The sequence below is a fragment of the Sinohyriopsis cumingii genome, chromosome 1, assembly GCF_028554795.1.
Source record: "Sinohyriopsis cumingii isolate HCF-2022 chromosome 1, ASM2855479v2, whole genome shotgun sequence".
Lineage (NCBI taxonomy): Eukaryota > Metazoa > Mollusca > Bivalvia > Unionida > Unionidae > Sinohyriopsis > Sinohyriopsis cumingii.
Window position 1 is genome coordinate 56843111 of NC_142961.1, and position 25959 is coordinate 56869069.

The window sequence follows — 25959 nt, forward strand, 5'->3', positions numbered from 1 at the left end:
AAATAAGTCTCTTATTTTAAATGCTTCATACACAAATGTAGTAAATGTACATATTGTTTTTTTATTACTAGAAGTTAACAATTGAATGTATTTATATATGGATGGTTTGTTCCAGAAGTACCTTTAATTAAGTAAGCACATATGTTGGTATGTACTAGATGCACTTAAAGAAAATGATATTCATTTTCATTATCAAAATTGGTTGTCATGGTAGCGTACAGTAATTTTCACTTTTATCAGTTCTCTTGTTTTTCATATCTCCCGGTTTCAGTTCTCAGATTATACGAAGATATGTAGAGTTTTGTCAAACAGGATCTGTATCCATGGTTACACAAGAATATGACATAAACATGGTAAATATTGCTGTGCTTTCTAAACCAACATTATCATTTTTGTAGATGTATCCAACTTATCAATGGATGCAATTCCGTCCATGTCAAGGGAGATCAGTTATCAAGCTATAGCTGATATGGGCTTCCAACATGACCAGATACAAAGAGCTATTACAATGCTTAAAAGAAAGAAACATATTGGTAAGTTGTCATTACAGTATAATTGTATGTACCATAGACATGCCAACTTTTATGGTAATGACAGTGGGACTTTTGATTATTTGAAGTGGGTTACTGGGTTTGAAAAGTGGGATCATTTCACACACATGACCCCCAACAATTATAATCTAGTTAGTTTAAGCTACCATCTCTCGCTGAAAATAACATCATGAATTTATGAATTTGGTTGTTGACCTGGCCATTTTGTCATTTAGTTAAATAAGTGGAATTCTCGCATTATTTTTCAATATTGTTTTTCCTTTCATGAGATATTCCAAAGTTGGAATTACAAACTAAACAAAATGCATGTTGTCACCTTGTTCACTTTTTGTTATATGCCCACGTTTTTTTATTGTCATGCAGAATTAAATTTACATATACATTTTTTCTTTCCATCAGGTTGATAGGGCTGTGAAAAGGTACCTGGGTACTTGGGTACGTGCCCTTTGATAATAACCCATTTACTAAAATGAGCCATTTACCATATACAAGTTTTCTAACAGTGCAGTGGTCCCATAATCCTTTGTCTTGTAGAGGCAACACTCATTTTATTTTCAAGTTGACAGTCCATTTGATTGAGCTGTGAATAAAATACAAGTACTTGTTCAGTGCCACATAGAGTTCTGCCTCCCCGTACAAAATTTTCCACATGGATTGGATATGGAATCCATATATACTTTTACAGAAATAGCCATATGGACATTTTTATTCTATAGTTGAACCACTCTTACGGATTTCATTGTATCCGTATGGAAATGTTATGGATTCCATACGTACTCTGTATGGAAAATCCCACGAAATATGAAAATTAGTCCATGAGATCTGTAGGTTATCCATATGGAATAAAATTAAAATTCCATATGGAATTTGGCAATAATCCATATGGAATTTATGATTAATCCATATGGAATTTGGCAATAGTCCATACGGAATTTGTGAATAGTCCATATGGAATTTGTAAATATTTCATATGGAATTTGGTAATTGTCCATATCGTAAGAAATTTTCCAGGTGTACTTAAAGCGGATTTCAGACGGGTTTTTTAAAGCACTTTCTGCCTAAACCATAACAAATCTGCTTCAGATTAATATTAAACTGCCTAATGATTCTTAGACATTATTTGGAATCAATGATAAATATTCACAATAACTTTTAAAATGGATTATTTTGACAGACATTATCAAATAAGACTTAGGTGTTTCTTGTCCTCATTTTCTTTCATTGCATACAAAACCTAATCCACGATGGCATCACTTGTCTTTTTCATTTTACTGAAATGTTTGGTGAGATTTCACAAATTTTTCGACCAAAACTTTCACTGAAAATGTGGTGAGATCTCATTAAAATTTCACTGAAATATTTGTGAGGTTTCACAAAAAATTTGACTAAAACTTTTGTGAGACTTCATTAAAATTTTGATCATTATGAAGTTTCAGTAGTTTTTCAGACATTTTAGAAGGTTTCAGATTAAAAATAGATATGAATTAAACAGGACTTTATTAACCATGGTGATATTAAGTGTGCATGAAAACAAATATACAGCTGTTGTAATTATATGACATCCAAGGCAAGAGATATGGGAGTTAATAATACTACTACTACTAATAATAATAATACATGTAATAATAATAATAATGACTTTATTTAGAGAAGGTAACTCAGTTAGTTACAGAACTAATCTACCTTGAGGCCTTCTATCTGTTATGTACAATATCTACAACATGATGTGAAGAATCTGGCTTGACATTAAATAATTGATTTTACAAATCAAAGTATCAAGCCTGAAACATATGCACAGGCATCTGTGAAGACATAAACATATATAAAATATCAAATATTAATCTGCATTGAAAAATTCAACTGAAAATAATGCAAAATTACACAAATGCATCCATTTGAGATATGAAAAGAAGAAATGCTAGGAACCTGCCTTATGTCACTTGTACTGCAGACTTGATTTTTGATTAATGTACAAACTATGATGCTGTTGTGGCCTCTTGATTTAGTCCTTGTTCCATAAGCAGCCGTGACAAACGTTTATCATGATATAATTACTCTTATTTTACACTGAATTCTAACACACCTAGAATATTTTGATAATATACACAATAATGCCTCAAGATGATCATACGTGTGGGCCAAGAACATTCCGCAAAAATATGACTATCTTTGATAGACATGGGTATTTGGCAACAATTCCCACCAGTGATCTATATGTTGTCCCTCATTAAATTCGTTCTGGAAGTTAATCAGTTTTGAGTTACATAACTTTGAAATCATCCTGGTTCAATTCCTTATCCTGTTTAGCATGTTAGCCGCTACTGTAAAGCTCTTTATGGCACAAAAAGCAAAATGCTAGTCCTGGTGTTCACTTTTCTTACAGATTGACCAGTTATGTTCCCATCGACTTTGCATTCAAGCTATTCTCATTGCTACACATTTTCAAATGGTTATTCAATCTCGTATCCCGCTTGAAAATTTGAATCACCATGTTTAGCAAGCATGCTCATTTCCATCAGTTTCCATTACACAATGATTCATTGGGCAAGTACAAAATTTTGACCAATCAGAAAGCTCTTTATAGCGATCATCTTTGAAATAATAAACAGAACAAATAACTTACTCGAAAGCTCATAGTGGAATGGGACCGGATCAAACATTATTTTAAAAAAAAAGGTTTCAGAGGCGATATTTAAAAAAAAGGGTCCATGTTGAGGAAAATCAGATTCAGGTCAGGAGAAAAGCAAAATTCTGATTTAAAACGGAAAACAAGAAAACTTGCTTGAGGGCAGTTAAATCCATTTAAAGTTAAATGAAAATACAACAACAACAACAAAATTTGAAAAAAGAAATATAATAGTGAAAGATCTGGAAAGAAGTTATTGAGCCCAAAATAAACAATAAAATTACAGCTATCAGAAACAGGAAATATAAATGCTGCTGAAAATCATTCAGATTGTACAAGAAGCAAAAAATAAATTTTATTATATCTTATTAACATTTTTTTATTGAAATGTCACTGATATTACAATCACAAAATATCATTATTTTCAGAATTTTTGGCAAACTCTTAGTAAAATTTCAATCACAGATTCCCACTTATATTTTCAGAAATGTTGGCAGAGTCAGTGAAATTTCAATGACAAACTTTCAGTGATATTTTCAGAAATTTTGGTCAAATCTCCTAAAATACCATAATTATAGTGAAAAAGGACATGTGAGTGAATGTCAAAAAAATGTTCACTGTGATTTTGCTGAAATTTCAGTAACATTTTCATTAGGGTATGATTTTTGTAGAGCATATTTTAATAGGAAGCCAAAAAAATTATTTTTTGGAGTAAACATCAAATCAATCCCAAAATCCACCTTGCACAAAATTTTTTAAGTCCAAAGATTCATCTATGCTTGTACTACCAGATTTTAATTTTCTGATCATATTTACTTTTTCTCTACTTTTTGGGTCATGTCTTTGTCTGTTTTTAAACATCTGTGGAAATAAGTTAAAGAAAACTGACATGCATATGTTTCTTCAAATTTATATGAGTATATATTCATCCTTCCACATCAGCTACACTGACATATACAGGTACTCTAACTCCCACCAATATTTCTATTTGAATCAGATAGTTTAGGTTATTAATTCTTCAGAGGGTCTTTTCCATGATGCTATAATACATGAGCCTGCTTTCCATATGGAAAAAAGTGCTTATGGATTAAAGTTGCAACTTTATTCCATATGGAATTTTCACTTGCTGTGAAGTACTTATGGAAATGATATGGAATAAATTGTCTGATTCCATAAGTTTTCAGTCCATATCTCTTCCATACGGATTCCTGAAGTATTGCAGATGGAATCCATGAGAAATTTCTGTACGTGTCATGTTTGACCTTAATCTCTTAGCTGGTTTCCAACGTGACAACCCTTTGATTGAGCCACAAGAGATACTTGCTCAGTGGCACATAAACAGAGGGTGGTTATTTGGTCTTGCTGCACAAATGACACATGTTCAGTTGCAACCTTTCATACAATTCACAAACTGTATGAAAAAAGTGTTAATTACAGAGTCCTAGCCCGGTCTGCATATTACAATGATGCCAAGAAAAGGAATCAGACAATATTTATGATGCCTAGACCATGACAGTTTACTAGATGACAGTGGAGGATTTGAGAACTTTATCAGAAAATTAGGATGAATTCTTGGACTTTGTACCAGACGAAATCATATAGTGATATGTATAGGATACTGTGAACTAAAAAATATGGACTTAATTTTGTTAGTTTTGTAAGGTGTGTGGATTGACATATTACAGGATATTGTGTATTAGATGAGTCTGAACTATTTTTATGCTGCTATGTGACCTAAAACTGAATTCATGGATTTAACATTGAAATGGATTTAGAATGTCAAGCATTTGTGAATTTTAGTGGATTTAATTAAAACAAATTGTAAGTTGTTAATTTATTTGTGATATATTCCACTCAGTTATACAAGTCTTTTAATCACATTTTTGTGTCTTTACAAGTACTTCTCTGAAAATATGAAAAAAACGAAATATTGTGATTGGTCTTTATGATGGATGTCCTGTTACTTCCTGTCAACTTGGATCAACTTACAAAATATATAAAATACTGAGATACATGTATTTCAATTTGCTTGCACAAAGTTTGTCCTGTTACTACCTTTTGACTCAAAAAGACTCTGAAATATGAGGAAAAAAACAAGACCTTTCTATTTGTCTTTATGATGGATGTCCTGTTACTTTCTCTCAAATTGGATTGACTAAGAAAGATGAAGAGAAAAAAATAAGATATTTCAATTTGCTTATACAAAGTGTCCTGTTACTTCCATTTGACTCAGAAAGAAATGATTTTCTAATCAAATATCTACCAATATCTCAACTCCAAAACAGAAGTGTACCACAGGAGTAAGCCTAGAGGTATTAATAGAACAGTACTTACAAATAGGTAGAGTAAGGTACAGCATTTATTTATTTGTGAGTGCATGTTTTAAGTTTGGTATATTTAAAGTTATTCCTCCAAGATGACTGCTGACTGTAGCATTTGTTTTCCATGCTAGCATAACTCTTTCATTTCACATGAAGTATATTGGCCTTAACCTATTCCTAATGGATTTGTGATGTAGCAGTGTCATAAAGAATTACAACCATGTCAGCAGATGAATTTAAATGATATTGTTTTTTAACATTATTTTAGATCTTTTTTCCATAGTATTCAGTGAACGGGGTACTTATTTGTTTTTAGTATCCATCCAAACTTCAGTCCTGTTGATGCAACTTGTACATTATAAATTTTTATTTCTGAGCAGTAACAACTTAAGAACTGGAAAACACGTCAGGTCCCAATAATAAAAAAACTACATTAAGCTTAATTTTCATCTTATTCATATAAAATTGACATTAGAAACTTGTCCTAATGCATCACAAATTTCATTTCCACTCAGTAACTTTTGAAAGATTTCATGGAATGAAACAAAATTTATTTTAAGGATTAACAATAAAAGGAGCCATCAAATTGTCATAAAAGTTTTGCAACAAAATGTAACCAAAGTTATGCCCCCTCATTAACTTAAAATTTTCCCGTGCATGATAAATTTTTTGTGGTTTGATATTAATATGAACATCTAGATTGAGTTTTATTTTCCTCTTTCCCTTTTTCTTTGGGGTGGGGTAGAAAGGGACAAAATTGTATAGGTTTATGTCTCCTGTGTGACTTTGACCTTGTCCTTACATATCAAGTTTCTTCAATTACATGCCTGCCTCATCAGAAAGGTGATTAACTTTGTTGTCTGGATACACTTTTGGTTTATGTGCATAATGTTGGCATGAATTTTCTTTCTTAAAGGGAAAATCCAACCATCAGGCTTGTTATCATTGTATTAATCCTCATTAAATTCTAAATATTGTATCAAATTTAAAAGTTGTAACTAATAAGAAAATCAAAATAAAGTCAGAGTTATTTAATTATTAAAAGCCATGCCATGTTGGCTTTCTCCAGGCCTTCAAAAATTAACTGAATTAACTCTCATACTCTTCCAGTAGTGTCTCACCTACAAATTTTGCTGATGAAATTGTTGGGGTATACATGTTTTTATATCTGTCTGCAAAATATAATCTCCCTCAAGAAGAGAGAAAGATATTCTACAATGCATATATCATGCCACACTTAGAATATTGGTGTTCTGTCTGGGATAATAGTGGTATAGAAAATCAGCAAAGATTACTGAAATTTCAAAAAAAAAGCAGCTAGAATTATTCTTGATGCTGATTTAGATACACTATTAACAAATCTTTTTAAAACCATAAAGTGGCTTCCATTTCAGCCAAGAATTCAGTTTCAAAAGGGTTTATTAGTCTGTGTATCCATACATGGATTGGCCACTGATTATCTTAACTATAACTTTAAATTTGTTGAAAATGTACATAAGTATGAACTGAGATCCAGCTCAAACAACCATTTATAGTTACCTAAACCAAATTCAAAGTTTTTAAGAAGAGTTGTACTGGAACAAAACTACAGAATTCCATACCACTTTATATAAAGTCAGCTGACACGTGCCAAGCTTTTAAAAAGCTTCTTAGTCAACATCTACAAAAACAATCATTTGTATGATTTTGATTAATTCAGTACTACTACTTTTTAAAACATTGTTACCATTATTATTGTTATTGTTGTTATTATTATTATTATTGTGAATAGATATGTAATCTTAGTTTTTGTATGCATATGATCTATTACTTTGATTAGACCAGTGATCTATTACTTTGAGAAGACCTACTGGAATGATTTTCTCGTGTGAATACATGTAGACCTATGATCTTTTAGTGTGAGTAGACCTATGATCTTTTAGTATGAGCAGACCTCTGATCTGTTAGTGTGAGTTGGCCTGTGATCTATTACCGTGAGCAGACCTATGATCTGTTAGTGTTAGCAGACCTATGATCTGTTACTGTGAGTAGACCTATGGTCTTTTGCTCTTTCTATGCTAATGATATATTACTGTGAGTAGACCTATGATCTGTTACTGTGAGCAGACCTATGGGCTATTAGTCTTGCCATGCCTATGATCTATTACTGTAAGTAGATCTATGATCTATTACTATGAGTAAACCTATGGTTTATTCCTGTGAGTAGACCTATGATCTATTAGTGTGAGTAGACCTATATGATCTATTAGTGTGAGTAGACCTTATGATATGTTAATGTGAGTTGGCCTATGATTTTTTTACTGTGAGTAGAGCTATGGTCTATTACTGTGAGTAGACCTATGATCTTTTAGTGTGAGTTGGCCAACGATCTATTACTGTGTGTAGACCTATGGTCTATTAGTCTTTCCATACCTATGATCTTTTAGTGTGAGTAGACCTATGATCTATTATTGTGAGTAGATCTGTGATCTATTAGTGCGAGTAGACCTATGATCTATTACTGTGAGTAGACCTATAATTTACTAGTGTGAGTAGAACTATTATCTATTAATGGGAGTTAATTGGCCTTTGATCTGTTAATGTGAGTTGGCATATGATCTGTTACTGTGCTTAGACCTATGGTCTGTTAATCTTTTCATGTCATTGATCAATTAGTGTGACTAGTCTTGTGATCTACTAATGTGAGTACACCTAAATATGTATGTAATTTTTGTATCAAAGTATGTATACATATATGTATGTATGTATGTATGTATGTATGTATGTAATGTTTTATGATCTGTTGTAAATTTTGTTATCACTACTTCTCTTAAATGAATGGTCATATCAGCATGGGGTTTTCACTTAAAGGCTTCTTATGGTTATAAATGAAATGGTGCTAATCCATTAACTTCTAATATATGTCTACCACAATGGCTATTTTGAAAGGCTTGTTATCACTACTTCTCCCAGATGGCTGGTCATATTGGTACATGTATTATGCTTTAAGGCTGTTTACAGTGTTTACACATGCATGTGAATGGCTTTGTTAGTTTACTGTCTGTAAACATTTTATAAACGTATATATGGACATGCACATGACTGCCAGTGATGCGGGAACTAACCGTTCCAATTAAATGATACGCTTCCACATTAATGCTTAAAAGAACTGTTTAGTGAGATATTTAATATGTTAATTCTGTTCACATTTAATGTAGCATCACTTTGATATAGTTGATGAGAATCGATTAATGTAGCAATTGTACACATTACACGTCAAGCTGATTTACTCATGATAATGATGATAAACTATTATTTAAACCATGTTATTTACATTTAAGAAATATGTTTGTTAACAGAAGCTTTGATTAGTAACATTTTTTTTTTAACAAACTGCACCATTTTAAGATTGTAGAATCATCCCATGTACATGTCCATAAAGTACAGATTCAGATGCACTTTTTCTCTGTTTTCTCATCATGTACATGTACCAGTATGTAGAAGTAGAAAACAATATCAGGATGATCTGAGGGATATTGTACTTAAATTGTAAGGTATAATCAGTGATTTGGCATGACTTACAAAAAATGATATTACAAACTGAGTCTCATCACAATAAGTGGTAAAAGATTATACAGCAAATGAAAGAGCAAGGAACTGCATGCACATTGTAATAGCTGTCTTCTGTTTTGGAAGCCTAATTGGTAGATATGGGGAAAGATTGAGTTGCTAGCCATTTTAAATTAAATAGCATCATTTTTATTTTAAATCATGTACATGTTTTTAGAAAATTTTTGGTAAATATTGTAAACTTATTGCACTTTCACCAAAAGACTTCTTATGATGTCTAGTTGGTACTGAAGGGAAATGGTGCCAGTCTGATATCCAAATAAGGCCTCCATGGCACCCATCTTGAAAATCTGATTGGTTCTCCTCCAAACTAGAAAGTCATGTCAGCATGAAGACTTTTTATGATGTCTTGTTGGTCTTTCCTCTCAGCCAGTAGAGCATCAGTCCCTTAATTTCCAATAATATGGAGCTCAGCAGATAATGTGGTGGACCTTTACTATACTAAAATTGCAGTGCTACTAAACACACATGCTGTCTCCTTCACACATACATGCAACGATTGGGTTGAATTTAATAGACCTAACAGCACCAACACAGGATTAGCTAAACCTACCAGTAGCATATCACAAATGCAAATTACACTCTATGAGAAAATTACTATTCTCCTGAAGCAGAAAAAAAATCTTGTCTGGTGGAGCATAGTGACCTTGCTGACCACTCTACTAGTGGCCAAATGGTTAGGACATCCACCTTGGATGCAGGAAATATAAAAATAGTACTAACAGCTGCCTCACTTGGAGCTCAGCATTAAGAGGTTAGTGGTAGGACTGGTCAGCCTGGTGTCAGGATAATGTGACTGGGTGGGACGTAATGCTGCATGTTTGCGGCATGATGCCTCAGTGCCAGACATCACTATAAACTATCACACTGCAGACATCGTAGTGATATGACTGAAAAATTGTTAAAGCTATATTAAAAATCCAAATCACACAGACACACACACATACATACATACAAACACACACAGAGAGTTCCTTTGCCTTTGATGTGGGTATTATAGCCCTATCAGACAACACTTTTCACGGGAATAAAATATCACATGTGTAACAGATGGTGAGAGATGGGACAATAGAGCATGGATTGCATGTAAGTGTTACATAGATAATATTTTGAGCCATGGGTGCCATTCAATTTTTAGCTCTTCTGATCATAGAGTTTATGGGAAGGTCTTTCATCCATCGTCCACCTGTCCTTTACTACAAGTCTGTTATTGGTACTTTTTAAGCTACTAAGACCATTGCAGTGAAGTTTTACACATGTTCATCCAATTGTCTAGTTTGGTCCTAAATGAAAATAGTGCCACTCAGACATCCATTATAGCAACGACAGCAGCCACCTTGAAAATCTTGTTATTGCTACTCCTCCTAAATGGGTGGTTATATTAAAATGAGGTTTTCATTAAAAGACTTATGATGTCTAGTTGGTCCAAAATGAAAATTGTTCTGATCTAACTTTCAATATGGCCACCATGGCAGCCATCTTGAGAATCTTGTTATTGCTTCTCCTCCTGAATGAAAAGTCATATTAAATTGGGTGTTTTCACCAGAAAAATGTATTATGATGTATAGCTGGTTCTAATGAAAATAGTGCCAATCTGGTATCTAATATGGTTGCCATAGCAGCGATCTTGAAAATCTTATCAACACTTCAAATAATGGATGGTCATATCAACATGGGATTTTCAATGAAAGTCTTCTTATGAAGTCTAGTTGTTCTGCATTAAAAACGGTGCTGATTTTGTGTCCAATATGGCCACCACTGTGGCCATTTTGAAAATCGTGTTATTGCTACACCTTCTTTAGAAACTCAACTTGACATGGAGTTTTCACAGGAAATATGGCTGCCACTGCTGCCATCTTGGGAATTATATCATATATTTGCTAAAAGATATCTAATGATGATCTAGTTGGCTATAAGTGAAATGGTGCATATCTGACCTCCAATACCGCCACACAATGGCCATCTGGAGAATCATAGTATCACTACTTCTACTAGATAGCTGGGCTTTTAACTTTGTGCTTTTAATAGAAATGGCATACATCTGATAACCAGTATGGCCATCATAGCAGCCATCTTGAAAATCTTGTTTATACTCCTTCAAAACAGAAATTCAGTTCAACATGTCATTTTCACCAGAAGACTGTTTATAATGTCAGAAGTTGGCTGGTCCTAAATTGAAATGGTACTTATGTGTTGTCCAACATATGGTGGCCATGTTGAAAGTCATTTTATGACTACTCTTTTGACATGGATGTTTCACCTGTAGAGTTCTTGCAGTCACAGTCTAGATGGTCCTAATTGAAAATGATGCAGTGGTGGCCATCTTGAAAATATTGTTATCTTTCCTTCTTTTAAATTGATGGTTGTATCAACATGGGGTTTCACCAGTAGACTTCTTATGATACATGGTTGGTGCCATTTTCACATCCAGTATCGCTGCTGTCTTGCTGTCACTACTTCCACTTAACATGAAATGGGGTTTTCACCAAAAGACTTCCAGTGATGTCTACTTGGCTCTAAATGATAATGGTGCTGCCCCAACATCCAGTATGTCCACTACAGCAGCTAATCAGAAAATATTGTTATCACTGAAGAATACCATTATCAGGTATGGTCTCAACACTGTAGGAAAAAATGGTCCTATCTTGAATTCCTGGAAATTGTTTTCCTTTCATTTTAAGTTACTCTTATTTGTTTTGTTTTCATTTAAAGATATGGTTTAGTAATGTTTTTCTTAACTGTCCCAATTTATTCCAGGTGTTATTGACACTAACAGTATTGTGAATGAAATTCTGGAAATGGATGAAACCAAAGGTAATGGAATTTTTGTATGTCTTTTACAAGTTAGAAATACTTTCTGATTGCAAGCCTTTATTATGAAAAGTACTCAACTTGCAAATTCTGCTTCCTCATCAACAAAAACTTACCATATATACTCACCTTTAAGTTGAGTCCAGTTGCAAACAACATAGACCCTGATCTGCCATCAAAGTAATGTGCTGGCAGATGTATGTGTTGTTTGTTGCAGTGATTGCGTAGACCAAGATCTGTATGATGGCAGATCTTGGTGTGTTCAGTTTGCTGTTGGAATCAACTTAAAAGAGAGTATATACGGTAATACTAATGAAAGATTGGTTATTTATGATAGGTAGGAAGACAGATCTAAAGTCAATTGCAATATACTTTATGCATATGTAAGTGTCACAACTGCACACACACACACACCCATTAACATTTGCAATTTCAGTACACTGGACCCATGCTCACTAAAAGATGCATATACTTGCTTTAACTTAAATAAATCATTATTTTAATACTCCTTATGCCCAAAAGTATTTTTAGCTCTCCTCTATAAAGTAGATATAAACTATTGTACTACCCCTGGTATTGGCACTGGCACCCAAGGGGTGCAGCTATGTACATATATGTACATAATTGTACATTCTTCATTAAGTTTTGTATTTATCTCTGGTTTTATTGCAAACTGTATAAATACTTTTATACCAGAAATCATAATACTTGGTGAGGGGATACATCTTGAGAAGTACAATACTCTCATAAAAAGGAGGTTACTGTGATCTTATAGTTCATGCTTTACCGACTTGGGTTCAATTTTATGATTTATTTCAAAAGTTCTTTTCAAGCGAGAATCATCAAACCAATGATTGTATGTATCTTTATTAGTACCACATCCTTACCACAAAAGAAGATCACTGTGAACTAAATTTCATATTTTACTGGTGCATCACAAAAGTAGATCACTATGACCCAGATTTTATGTTTCACTGACTTTTGTGTTTTTGTTATCATGATCTGTTTATGATGTCATCATCAAACTTAATAGTAATATGTCTCTATTAATACCACACGTTACGTACATTGTAATAGCTTATATTAGTTAAGATTGTGCATTTAGAAAGGTTCTTATCTCTGCATTATTGCACACTGTTATACCAGGATTCAGTCATCTTGATGAGTACTAAACACATGTTGCAAAAGTAGGTCACTGTGACCCATATTTCATACTTCACTGAATTTCAGGTTCAATCTCAAGAACTGTTCATGCCAGAATAATTGAACTGGACGATTGTATGCATCTCTGGTAGGACCACACTCAACAAAAAATATTGTGACCTACATTTGATATCGTATTGGATTATGTAAAGTTTTTACATTTGTCTCATGCCCACATTTGTTTCTTCTGTACTGTATAATACTTTATACCTGGAATTGTAAACCTTGGTGTGAGGGTATGAGGATGTATCCACTGTCATCTTAAACATAGGTAACATTTTACTGACTTTGATTCAGTTTGAATTTTTGACTGTTAATACTTGAATCATTTGACTAGAGGATTTTATACACCCTTCTTGGTGCTAAACACATACCAAAAATGGACACTGTGACCTATATATCATATTTCACAGGCCCAGGTTAAGTATTTCCATTTAAATCGTGGCTACATAGGTTTCTGGAATCATTCCTGTCTAGAATTGTGAAACTTGGGGATCCATCTTGAGGAGCACTAAATCCTCATGTCAGCAGGAGGTCATTGTGACATATTTATTGCTTTATTGACTTAACTTTGTATTTGATTTTCATTTCTCAGTCACTGTTCATACTACAATCTTGAAATTGATGATGATACACATTAAAAGAGAAAGGGAGCAAGATCACTTTATTGTGAATTTATTTTCTGAATGATAATGTTACAATGGGAGCGAGACACTAGTAAAGTAGAGGTGAGCTGAGTAATTGTTGATTATACTTTGGTTGTGTGATTGGGTAGTCCCCTTGTTCAGTGGTCTGTGAAATTGTCATCACAGTTCATGATGGACCAAAGTGGGTAATATGAGAAAAAAGAGGTAGGATGTAGCTTTCCAATGATGGTAAGTAATTTAGACGTCTACTCATGTTAAAAAATGTAGCAAAAAAGTGGTATTTTTGTGACCAGATTCCCATGTAGGCAAACATTCACTGGTTCTGAAACTGAGATTGTGTCCAAGTGTTAGACGTCATCTTTTCACATCTTAATTAAAACATACTGGTCAGAATGGTACATTGACAAATAAACCTTTGCAAATAGTAGGTAGAGTTTGCGATTATGAGCAAAATCTAAACATAGTTATGGGATAATCTTGTATCTGATTATTTCTCTCCACTCGGGAGACTGAATTTAGATTTTGCTCAGACTTGGTAATCAAGCTTATGGCATCATAGTCTTAGGTTCTTTAATGTTAAGTGAGATCATCTGCCCATATTAATCAAATTATTGATTGAACTTGGAATATGAATTTATATTGTCATAAACTCTAACAAGTTTGATAATGAGTGAGATACATGCATATATATGAGGTAATTCTGTGTCTGACTTATCTTGTTAATTCTGTGCATGCTATATTTCTCAAATGTTTTTGACAAACTTGATAAATAGTTTCTTACCACTCTGGAGACTGAATTTAGATTGGACTTTGCTCAAACTTGGTAAACTGTTAAGTGAGATCTGCCCCTTTTTATCAATTGTCATGAGCTCTGACAAGTTTGACAATGAGTGTTATGGGTGCTTGTTAATGAGGTGATCTTGTATCTCATTGACTGAGCTTGTTAATTCTGTAATATTAATTTTCTCAAATGTTTTAAACAGGGTTATATCATCAAGTTCTTGGACGAGTTTGATCATGAGCTTTAGCTACACAGATTAATTATGTCTTTACCTTTGAAATAATTTTTATTCATACTGTAGTGAAATAGGTAAAATTAATATGATATAAAAGTTGGGAGGTAGTTTACAGGGGGTTAAGTTCTTACTATATACTACAGAAGCCACACATACCTAGAATTATATAAGCAAATAGAATTAATATGAAATGGGTCACATGATTATGATGATGGCATGTGGTAAAATGAGGTAAAACCACTGAAGACTGAAAAATCTTGGGACTGAATTAAAATTTAGTTCTGAGAGTTTTTTAGTTTACTGAGTTAATTTAATTAAAAGAAGGGACATTTAGGACCAGAAAACTGTTTCATTTTCAGGTTGATTTCTCATCATAGAGGTTTTGATGTTGAGATACTTCATTGATTTTATTCATCTTTTTTGGTTCACATTTAACTATACATTACAGTTACTCCACAGTGTTTCCAGTGCCATAAAGAAATGAGGAATGGATATACTCTCTTACCATGTGGCCATGTTGCAGTCTGCTTAAATTGTGATGTAAAAAATATCCTAGTATGCCCGGTTTGTAACGGAAGGGTGACACGTTGTGTCATAACATACCCAGCTATCAGGGATTAATTATGCAACATCTTAGTATTGTGTTTTAATTAGTTTGTTAGTTCTATATATGTTACCATGTTTGTGGAGCATTTGTACTGGCTTGTAGATACTTTTGTATTATAATCACATGTTAGACAATTGCAAGATGTTTATTATAGATACACTGTAATATTTCATGCTAATTTTTTGCGCACTTTTTTTTTAGATTAAAAGTCTAATGAATTTCAGGCAAGATGCCATTAGGATAGGATTAGCTTCATTTGATGTGTATGTTATATTCATTCACTTAAATGTAAGCATGCATCTGCATTGATATATTGTGATTGTTTATTCTGAGGTGGTGAGTTTAAGAGGGTATGATTATATTAGGATTGTATCATTTCATACCACATCTTCAGAAGAATGTTAATTTTAGGACTGTATATGCAAATAGTTTGGTAACTGATCCATGTAAAATTATATATGATGGAGTATACCATGTAAAGTAGTGATCTTAATATTGCTGCTGAGTTCTAGAAAGTGATATAGTTGCTCTTTCTTCTTCAAATACATTACTCGAGCTCAATACCTAAGGAGAACTACTTAAATCTAGTAAATCCAGCCCTTCCAGGCTTTGCTCAAAGGCTTAAAGTTATCTGCCCACCTCGGTGGCGGTTAGAGTGATCTCCCTTTGATACTGGGATTGGCACCAAGTCTCATTAATACTTCCGTTACTACTTCCATTCATGCAGAGTCACATGATTTCGACAGAGAGGCCTTGCAATCCATTACCAGTTTTCTGGAAGTTTTACCAATAAGCAAGTTAGAGGAGTCTTCACTTTGAATGGAAGTATACGCCATCTGATATTTCCAACTTTTCTTTCTTTGAGGACAAAGTTCTGTCTTTGCAATGTTATTTGCCATCATCACACACTTAGGCACCCTAGGTACATGCCTGCATGGGTCACGTATACATCCCATAACATTGTTGTTGCTGTAATTAAATGCATATGCAGGTTATTATTGCTGTATAATTTCAGCTATGGTCAGATGCACACAGATAAGTTCTCTATTCTTATCTTGTCTTTGCATTCTGTATGCCAAGCTTTATTGATTTTACATGCATAGGCCTTTCCTACAAGTAACATTGTCTTCAGTTGATATTATTGCATCCACTTCATAAGTATCAATAATTATGCTTCGGTGCATAAACTGTGTCAGGTACCACATGTACCGTTTTACTGGTTAATATGTTTATATAAGGTTACAATAGCTCTGTACTGCCACTTGGTTTATAAAACAGGCCACATGCAGGGCTATACCTGTTTATTATTTCTGATCTTTTTGTCTTACATATTAAACCAGCAAAATTAAATGCAAGATTTGTAAACGTTGGATAAATGCAACTGACAACCATCCTGCATGTGTAAATTGCCCCAGTGGCCAATCTAACATGTTTTCTGCTCAGTGTAGGCTAAGGTCAGTGGGCTGCTGTTCTTGGAGCACTTAAGGGGAAGGTGCAGAAGTGCATATTGAGGGACAAAGATGCCACAAGTCTCGATGCAGATGTGGCTTCAGTGCAGGATTTACTTTCTGAGGGATTTAATACTACACATGATGCATCAGCCATGAAGTGATATATAGCCATCATGCTCGGAGACAGCTTGGACTCCTCTTTCATTGCCACAGCAGGATAATCTTTACTGGCAGTACAAACTGGCCATTCATCATACAGGTTCAAAACCATATCATTTGCTGAGAAGTGAGATAGTGAGAAAAACAAACAGTCTGTTACATTCTCACACATTAGATTCATGAACCAGTTATGTAGATCAAATGTCCTGTACACAGTCACAACCTCATGAACTGGACATCATGCCTTTGATGATGCCACTGCTCCATCACAACCTGACTCTGCCATATATACCTGATTTCATTGTGTCATGAAAACAATTGATCATACAGGAAAAGCCACCAGAAGAGCTATCTTTATCCAGTTTGACAAACCCAGTTTATACAAGCACTCTCTTGGATCAGTCTAACCAATATAGTACCACTAGGCGCTCACGACCAACAATGCCCAGTTTAGTGCCTAAGTATCCATGTGATGTCACTTCACAATGTTCTCAAGCTTCTGCCACTCAAAGGTAACCTCTATTTGCCAACCACTTGGAAGTCACCTTGGCTAAATCAGGACATTTTGCAAGCATTCAATAGAGCCATCATCCTTGACACTCTTCAGTGACTTCACAGGTAGCACAATAGATGTCAGCCTCACCAAAGACAAACAAAAATTGCTCTCAAGTCCCATCATTATTAGATTTTACTACACCTCTCCCTCAATAACTTGTGCACAGTTGGGTTCAAAAACATATACTGCATTTTAAGAGAGAGTGCGAGTTATCGAGGGGCATCCATAACAATATGAAATGATACCATCCTGGCTTGACATCGAGAAAACCACTTGGGGGGAGAGGGTGGGTGAACTGGTCTGTTTAATGGCTGAATACTCATTTTAAAATTGTGTTGGGAAGAATGTTGTTTGGAATGAAATTTAAACAAAATACATGACTTTCTATTAAAAGTTGATAATTTCATAATGTTTAAGATTTCCATTTCATATCAAACATTTTCTAGGGTAATAGAAACGATATATCATGATTTCAGTTACCAATTTTGATTGTGATTTTCGTCATGTTCAACAGATAGGGGTCAATTGTTTGATACCTTTTAATTTAAAAAATGGAATCCACAACTGACCCCACATTATAAGTGGAATTGCAAGTTATAAGGGTGCAAGTTATCGAGGGAATGGTGTATGAGGCACAATAATTCAGCCTTCTGGGCCTCAATTTAGAAGTTTTTCACCTACTGCCCTCTTCATCAGTGGCTTGGACTCAAGTTCTGGCATCAGTTGATTATTGACTAAAATGGAAGAATCTACTTTTAAATTACTTCGACATTCTAGCAGAGTTACTGACATTTTGGACTGCATATATCATCAATTACAAGAACCAAGCATGAACCAACTCCTTATCCAACAAAGATGCCTTCCCTTGCATTTTCATCACTTGTTCTGCAAGTTCCACACTCGGTTTTTCATATGGATGCCCCAGTAGTCAACCAGGATATTGCAGTTTTAAGGTTAACAAAGCTGTCTGCCGTACATATGGAATGGAAGTCTTTTAACACTTCAGTATGACCCCGCTATAACATGGTGGTTGGGGTAAATGGAACCCAACTGTGGACTATAACCAGCCATGTCAGTTAGCTGAAGAAAATGATGCATGTACCAAAAAAATGGTCAGAAAGGGAGGTGAGGGGTAATAAAAGTGGTCACAAAAATATGTGCTTTTGATTACATGAAGACAAACTAGTCTAAAATATACTTGTATATTGACAACTTTTGTGTAGTACAATCCATAATCGGTTAAGTACTGTACATGTATATAAAAAAATCTGTGAATTCAAGTATAGATCACATATTATAAAATCAATGTATCACATCCCATTACAATTAAACACAAATAACATGTATATAAAAAATGGTAGTCCTTGTTTGATCTATATCTGATTGAAACTAAACAATTCATTACGATATTGTAACCAGTAGCATGGGGCTATAGTTGTTTACATGATACATGTACATGTACTTAAATTGGCCTAGATTTTGGTCAGCTGGAGTCAGCTATCATCTTGCCAAGGTTATCCAGGGGATAAGGCTATTCATAGAGAAATGAAAACATGAACAAATTAAAAAGTTTAACAAACATTTTTGTGAGATACCCCACCTTCAATTAACTTGATGTACAGATATCTATGGTTTCCAAAAATTGGAAATTTAATTTGTATTTATGCCTCCATTTGTAGCCATTGTAAGCATAAACTTTTTTCCTGCAAAAAACAAACTTTCACAGCACAATAAACATGTTCCAGTCATTTTGGAAAATGCAGCAATCCATCAGATTCCTTGACAAAAGGTTCTTTGTGTTTATTGAAGATTTTAGTCAGCTTTCTTTGATGAAGGGTGCATAAATTATTAAAGTAACCACTAAAGGACAGCTTTGGAGGCCCAAACAAATGCCCATTTCTTACTGCAATGGTAATATAAAATAATCGCAGAACACTGATTGAGACATTTTAACTTACCTAGTATTTATTCAGAATGATCAGTGCTTCAAAGTTGATCAGTTTTCTTTGAAATTTAAACAAAACTATTTTTTTCTGGGTACATTTAAAAAAAAAGGAATTAGCCATTGTTTGGTCAATTGTATCAGTTACTGTTCCTGCCTTCGACGGTTGTTCAGTTAGAGCTAGTCCTGGTAGCATGACTTTTGGAGTGTATCACAGTATACATTACTCAGGCCAGATGTCAGCATAAACTAATTATGATATAACAATGCACTGTTGAGATGGTTTGTCAATATGAATAAAGAATTTGTTTATGTAACAATAGATAGATTCCAGTGCATTTTATATCAGGTCTGTGGCTTCCTTTCATAGATCCTCAGAATTTCTCCATTCCTAACTCAAAATACAAGTTTACACAGCCAACAATGTCGCAAAAGAAAAATTGCAACATTGTTGGTTGTCACCAATAAAGAAAGAAAAAATCACAGTTTGTGACATTGGTAAAGCCCAGCAAGATCCCTGATTAAACACTGTATACATTATTTTTTGTACTTTTAAGAAAAAAATATTTTTTGATGTATGAGAAAAATCCAGACACATTTAGCATGTCAGAAATTTCCTTCGTGTCTTGATCATTGTCATAGTTTGCAGATCAAAATAACTTATTATAAAGTGCTTCACATTGTAGGATTCATTGCAAGAAATGCACTCAGAAGGGTCTTCAACCCTTAATATGTACTTTTGATGAACATATTAGTCAATTATAAATGAGCTTTCCAATTTCCTATTTTGTAGCAACTGAAGTACTGATAATGAATCTGAGAAGATGATAGAGTTTAAAATATAAATGCAAACAATCAATTCATTTATGCCCTTTGGTTCACAATCCAAACACCATAACAGGTTCTAAATGCCATCCAGGAGGGAGTCATTGCAATCACTGTGGACTTGTAAGATGTGTATCTACATGTCCCTATTCACAAGGCTTCTGGGATTCACCTGCAAAACACTGTTTACCAGTTTAGGGTACTTCCATTAGGACTCAGCATCAGTCCCTGGGTGTTCACTCAATGGATAGTTCTGATATGGAACAATAAACTCTGCCCACTTAGTTACTGTTGCTCCGGCTCATATAATTTTTGTGAAAATGGCGGATCCAGTAGCCTTAGCAACGGATTCATTGGAAAATATTCTCAACAATATTTCTGAAACTTTCCTACCTTACTTCAAGATTATTTCATATCATGCATTAAAGAAAGACTTGAATAACAACACATAAGAATACATTCATGAAATTATAATTTTCAGTGGCAAAAATCAGGTAAAAGTTACAACATATTGCTAGTGATCTATGAGAAAGAATGAACAGCCTGACAAACTAGAATATAACATTTTGTTAGAAGAAAGCAAAATAATAAAATCTCTCTGTTCCTGCAAAGTTCAGCATACTTATTATCAGAATTTCAAATATGGCCTCAGTACTTATTATAAAATTTTAAATAATGCTTTCATTATGTATTTGCACCTGTTACATTTATATTGTACATGCATAAGTGTCATATAATAATAAAACAAGTATTTTTATATCTACAATTAATAATTTCATTATGTTTAGGAAAACAAATATTAAAGTTACAGTAAATAAATAAATGCTTTATACAAAGTTGCCTTAGTGATTGAAGGGAATGTTTTACATTCTTTATGCCATGTTAACATTGGGTTAGACAGATACAACATTTCTTAAGTGAATCATTGATAAACCAGTACATTTAAATTATATGAGATCCATGTAAAATTACCATTTATCTCTTACAAAAAAAAGGAAATAATATTCCCACAACAAAAAAAGCATCTACATGCACATTGACAGGATATATTTGTATCCACTTTGACCTTTGTTCACTAATTAGTGTGACTTGCTTTATTTGACTTCACTGATATCATAACACTTTGCGGGTGTTTTAAAATGATTAATTTGCAAGAGATTAGTTTTATTTGAACTCAAAAGGACAAAAATACATATAAATGGCAGGATATAGCTAATTTACAAACTTAATAAACCTTAGTCCCAACCTTAATAAAGACAAAATAAGTATTTTATTAGTTTCACCTCTTCATAAATTTCAGTTTTTTCCCCCAAAAACCTTCCATAATAAAAACTGTATTCAGAATAATTAAATTTAAAATTTTGACATAATTTACGTCAAAATACAACCTTGCAATTGTAGATATCAGTAGGATTAGGTCCAGTCCCAAATTTAATGTATAGGGTGGTGTTTTGTCAACTTGACACCAGTTACAAGTGAATGCTTTATTTTGAAAATTTTAACAAAATCATTACTAATGAAGCATGATGCAGGATTCCAATATTCCAAATTTAATTTTTTTTAAAAACAACAAACCAAGGTAATAAAAATACAAAAATAAATAACACATATACACAAAGTTTCGTTACTGCATGTAATATTATGACTCCAATAAGATATACCATTTGAACATAAGCATACAATCAGCATAAAATTGTATTCAACATTTTCACAAGCACAGCAAATACTGATGTTGTCCATCGGTGTCATTGAGGACCATTTAATGTCGTCGATTCACTGGGGGTGGGTCCAGAGATGGCTGATCAGTCAGATCCTGGCCCAGAAGAGTCTGTTGCAGTGGAGACATGGAAGTACAGGTTGCTGACCGGGAGTTGCAGAACTGATGTTCCTGGATTTGCGCAGATCACGTTTATCAGCTGCATCCACCAGCCTTTTCTGCTCAAAGGCTGCAGCACCAGCATTGACTTGACTGCACCAAGCAGATCTGTTAGCAGTGACACTCTCCCAGCTGTCAGGATCACTGCCTAGGTTCTTCAGCGAAGCCTTGAGGGTGTCCTTGTAGCTCCTTTTTTGACCACCATGAGTTCTCTTGCCTTGATGTAGCTCTCCATAGAAGACCTTCTTAGGTAGGTGTTCTACCGGCATGAAGACGGCATGAAGACAACATGGCCAGCCCATCAGAGTTGTACCTTGCACAGCATGGTGTGGATGCTTGTCATGCCAGCCTTAGTGAGCACCTCTGTGTTCGGTACCTTGTCCTGCCATCTGATTTTCAGTAGTTTTCTCAGGGAGCTCTTATGGAAGTGGTTCAATATTTTAACATGACAGCTGTACACAGTCCATGTCTTGCAAGCATAGAGGAGGGTGCGGAGAACAACTGCTGCGTAGACTTTGAGTTTGGTGGCAAGCTTGATGCCTCTCCTATCCCAGACATTTGAGCATAGTCTGCCAAATGCTATGCTGGCTTTGGCAGTCCTGGTGTTGACCTCATCGTCTATGTGGACTGCTTGTGAGAGGGTGCTGAGGTATGTGAATCTGTCTACATTTTTGAGCTTTTGGTCATTGACAGTGATGGATGGTTCCAGGTAATCTTCTCCAGGAGCTGGCTGATGCAGAACCTCGGTCTTGCTGGTGGAGATGGTGAGTCCGAAGTTGGAGCACACTGTGGAAAAAAGGTCCATGCTCTGTTGAGGGCACAGTCATCTGCAAAGAGCAGGTCGGGAATGTTTTCAACTTGGACTTTGGTTTTGGCTTGAAGGCTCCTCAGGTTGAACAACTTCCCATCCAGACAGTATCGGAAACCTACTCCAACATCGCTGTCCTTGAAAGCTTCCATCAACATTGCAGAAAACATGAGGCTCAAGAGAGTGGGGGCTAAGACGCATCCCTGTTTCACACCATTCGTAACTGCAAAGGGTTTGGAATAGTTACCCTGGTCCTGGACTCTGGCAAGCATGCCATCATGAAACTGCCTCACCATTTCAATGAAGACTTCTTGATATCCAAATTTGGACATGATCTTCCAAAGACCTTCCTGGCTGACAGTGTCAAATGCCTTAGTCAGGTCCACAAAGGTGGTGTATAGCTGGACACTTTGTTCAAGACACTTTTCTTGCAACTGCCTGTCAGCATAGATCATGTAGATGGTGCCTCTCTCCTTTCTGAAGCCACACTGACTTTCTGGCAGTAGGCCATGATCAAGGTGTTCTGTGAGTCTGTTCAGCAGTAGCCTGGCAAGGACCTTGCCAGTGATGCAGAGTAGGGAGATTCCTCTATGGTTGTTGCAGGATTGGCTATTTCCTTTGCATTTGTAAAGGTGGATGATAGATGCATCTTTGAATTCCTAGGGTATGCGTTTCATCTTCCACATCCCACAGAACATCTCTGTTAGACTTCCCATTAGCTAAGGCCCACCAGACTTGTAGATCTCAGCTGGGATGGAGTCTGCTCCTGGAGCTTTCCCACTAGACAGGAGCTCAATGGCCTTATGAGTTTCCAGTACTGTTGGAGGGTCAGCCAACTTATCATTGATCTCCACCTGGGGTAGACGGTGGATCACTTCATCATTGATGGAAGAGGGTCTGTTGTGGATACCATCAAAGTGTTCCACCCAGCGATCCAGTATCTTCTCCTTCTCGGTTATGAGAGTGCTGTCATTGGAGCTCAAGAGTGGGGCTGTGCCTGATGTTACTGGGCCATAAACATCAAGAAGAGCACTATAGAAATTCTTCATGTCATGTCTGTCGACAAAGGACTGGATATCATCAGCCTTTCGGCTCAGCCATGTGTCCAGCATCTCGCACAGTTTCTTCTGCACGGCTTAGCGGACTCTGCTGAAGGCATCTCTCTTTGCAGTGGACTTGGGGTCGATGTTGTATGCACAATTGAGATGATGCTTCTTCTCTAGCAGGGACTGTATTTCTTCACAGTTCTCTTCAAACCAGTCTTGGTGCTTTTGCGCAATGACGCCAAGGGTTTCAGATGCAGTACAGTACACCAGATGTTTGAAGGCCTCCCAGCATTTCTCTGCGTTGTTGATATCAGAGTCTGTGGTTTCTAGCTGGATTGTCAGAGCTTCAGACAGAGCTTGCTCAGTGTTGCAGACTTTCAGCTGGGAGACATTGAGTCATTTTGGGCTTTATTTCCTTGTGGACGTCTGGGAGGTTGAATTCTAAGATTCATCTTGGAAATCAGTAGCCTGTGGTCTGTCCAGCAGTCAGCACCACACATGGCCTTGGTCACACGGACATCCTGCCTGTCATTCCTACGGACTAAGATGTAGTCGATCTGATGCCAATACTTAGACCGTGGGTGCATCCGAGTTGTTTTATTACAGTTAGGCAGATGGAAGGTGGTGTTTGTGATCAGGAGATTGTATGTTGTGCACGTCCTCAAGAGTAGCTGTCCATTGCTATTGCAGTTGCCAATTCCATAACTCCCTTCCACAAGATGTGGTCCACGCCAACTCTGGCATTAAAATCACCAAGAATGATCAGCTTGTCCGACTTTGGTACCAAAGCAATCAGAGCTTCCAGATCCTGGTAGAACTTGTCTTTGGCTTCCTCCGAGTAGGTCACGGTTGGTGCATAAGCACTAATGAGTGTGGGTTGCTTTTTTCCATGTAAGGGTAGCTTCAGCATTATAAGCCGGTCCTTAATTCCTTGTGGTAAGATGGAGAGCTTATTCACCAAACTCGACTTGACAGCGAATCCAACTCCAGACTCACGATGTTCTTCAGCGCCACGTCCACTCCAGAAAAAGGTGTAACCAGCTCCAACTTCAGTCAGTTGGCCCTCATCGGCCAATTTTGCTTCACTTAGGGCTGCTTTCTTTATCTTGTAGTGAGCAAGTTCTGCTGCAATCAGGGCAGTTCTTCTCTCTGGTATGTCAGCCTCTGCATGATCAAATAGAGTGTGTTCCACGCACCAAGAGTGAGTGGAACCTTTGGGGTTTTCTTTGTGTTTTGACCACAAGGATGGGATTCCCTCCAGCCACGGTAAGTTGGTTGGGGTAGATGAAGCAGGCTTTTTTTAGGGCACCTTTTCTAGCCCCTTCCTCAGGCTATAGAGGTAAGCAGCGCTATCCTGAAGAGGTCTGCTTAGTCACTCAGATGGCTGCCAACATCCATTTCTGCTTCAGATCAGTGGAAGACAACCATATGGCCCGAGCCACCTGCATGCAGGTCCGTCACTACGGCTGCTAGTGCATCCACACCTGCCACGTTGCAGCTCGCCCATCGTTGCAGGACTTGGGCATGGGTGATGACATAAATGACTTGCACACGAGTTGGATTAAAGTGAGGAAGAGTTGCGCTGCATCAGCCTCACTCTCTTGTCCAGGCTCCACTTTGTCCAGTTGCAAGACATAGGATGCCTTGGTCATCCACTGCATTCAGTCTCAATTCCAGCCATCTTGGCCACGTCTTGCAACTAGACAGCAAATTATACCATTATTTCAAAACACAGCACAGCAGCAAACCATTTTGTGCGTATGAAATTTCTCTGCAATGTAATATAAAAGTAATCAAGCATGGTGTCATGTTTGTGAGCAAATATTACTGATAGCATCACATAACTAGACAGTGAAATTGATACTGATTGTTTATTGGTCAATGTGCCCAGTTTGATTGACAGGC

At 35.7% G+C, this 25959-nt stretch overlaps 1 protein-coding gene across 1 annotated transcript in view; it reads left to right on the plus strand.

The window, feature by feature from the left end:
* LOC149806914 (uncharacterized) overlaps window positions 1-15443 on the plus strand; it is a 73127-nt gene extending 57684 nt beyond the window's left edge. Inside the window, exons 9-11 of the mRNA XM_089932281.1 lie at window positions 399-533; window positions 11865-11921; window positions 15233-15443. Of these exons, the coding sequence (XP_089788407.1) occupies window positions 399-533; window positions 11865-11921; window positions 15233-15405 (365 nt within the window). The 3' untranslated portion in view covers window positions 15406-15443. The remainder of the gene's footprint in view (window positions 1-398; window positions 534-11864; window positions 11922-15232) is intronic.
* The last annotated feature ends 10516 nt before the right edge of the window (window positions 15444-25959 follow it).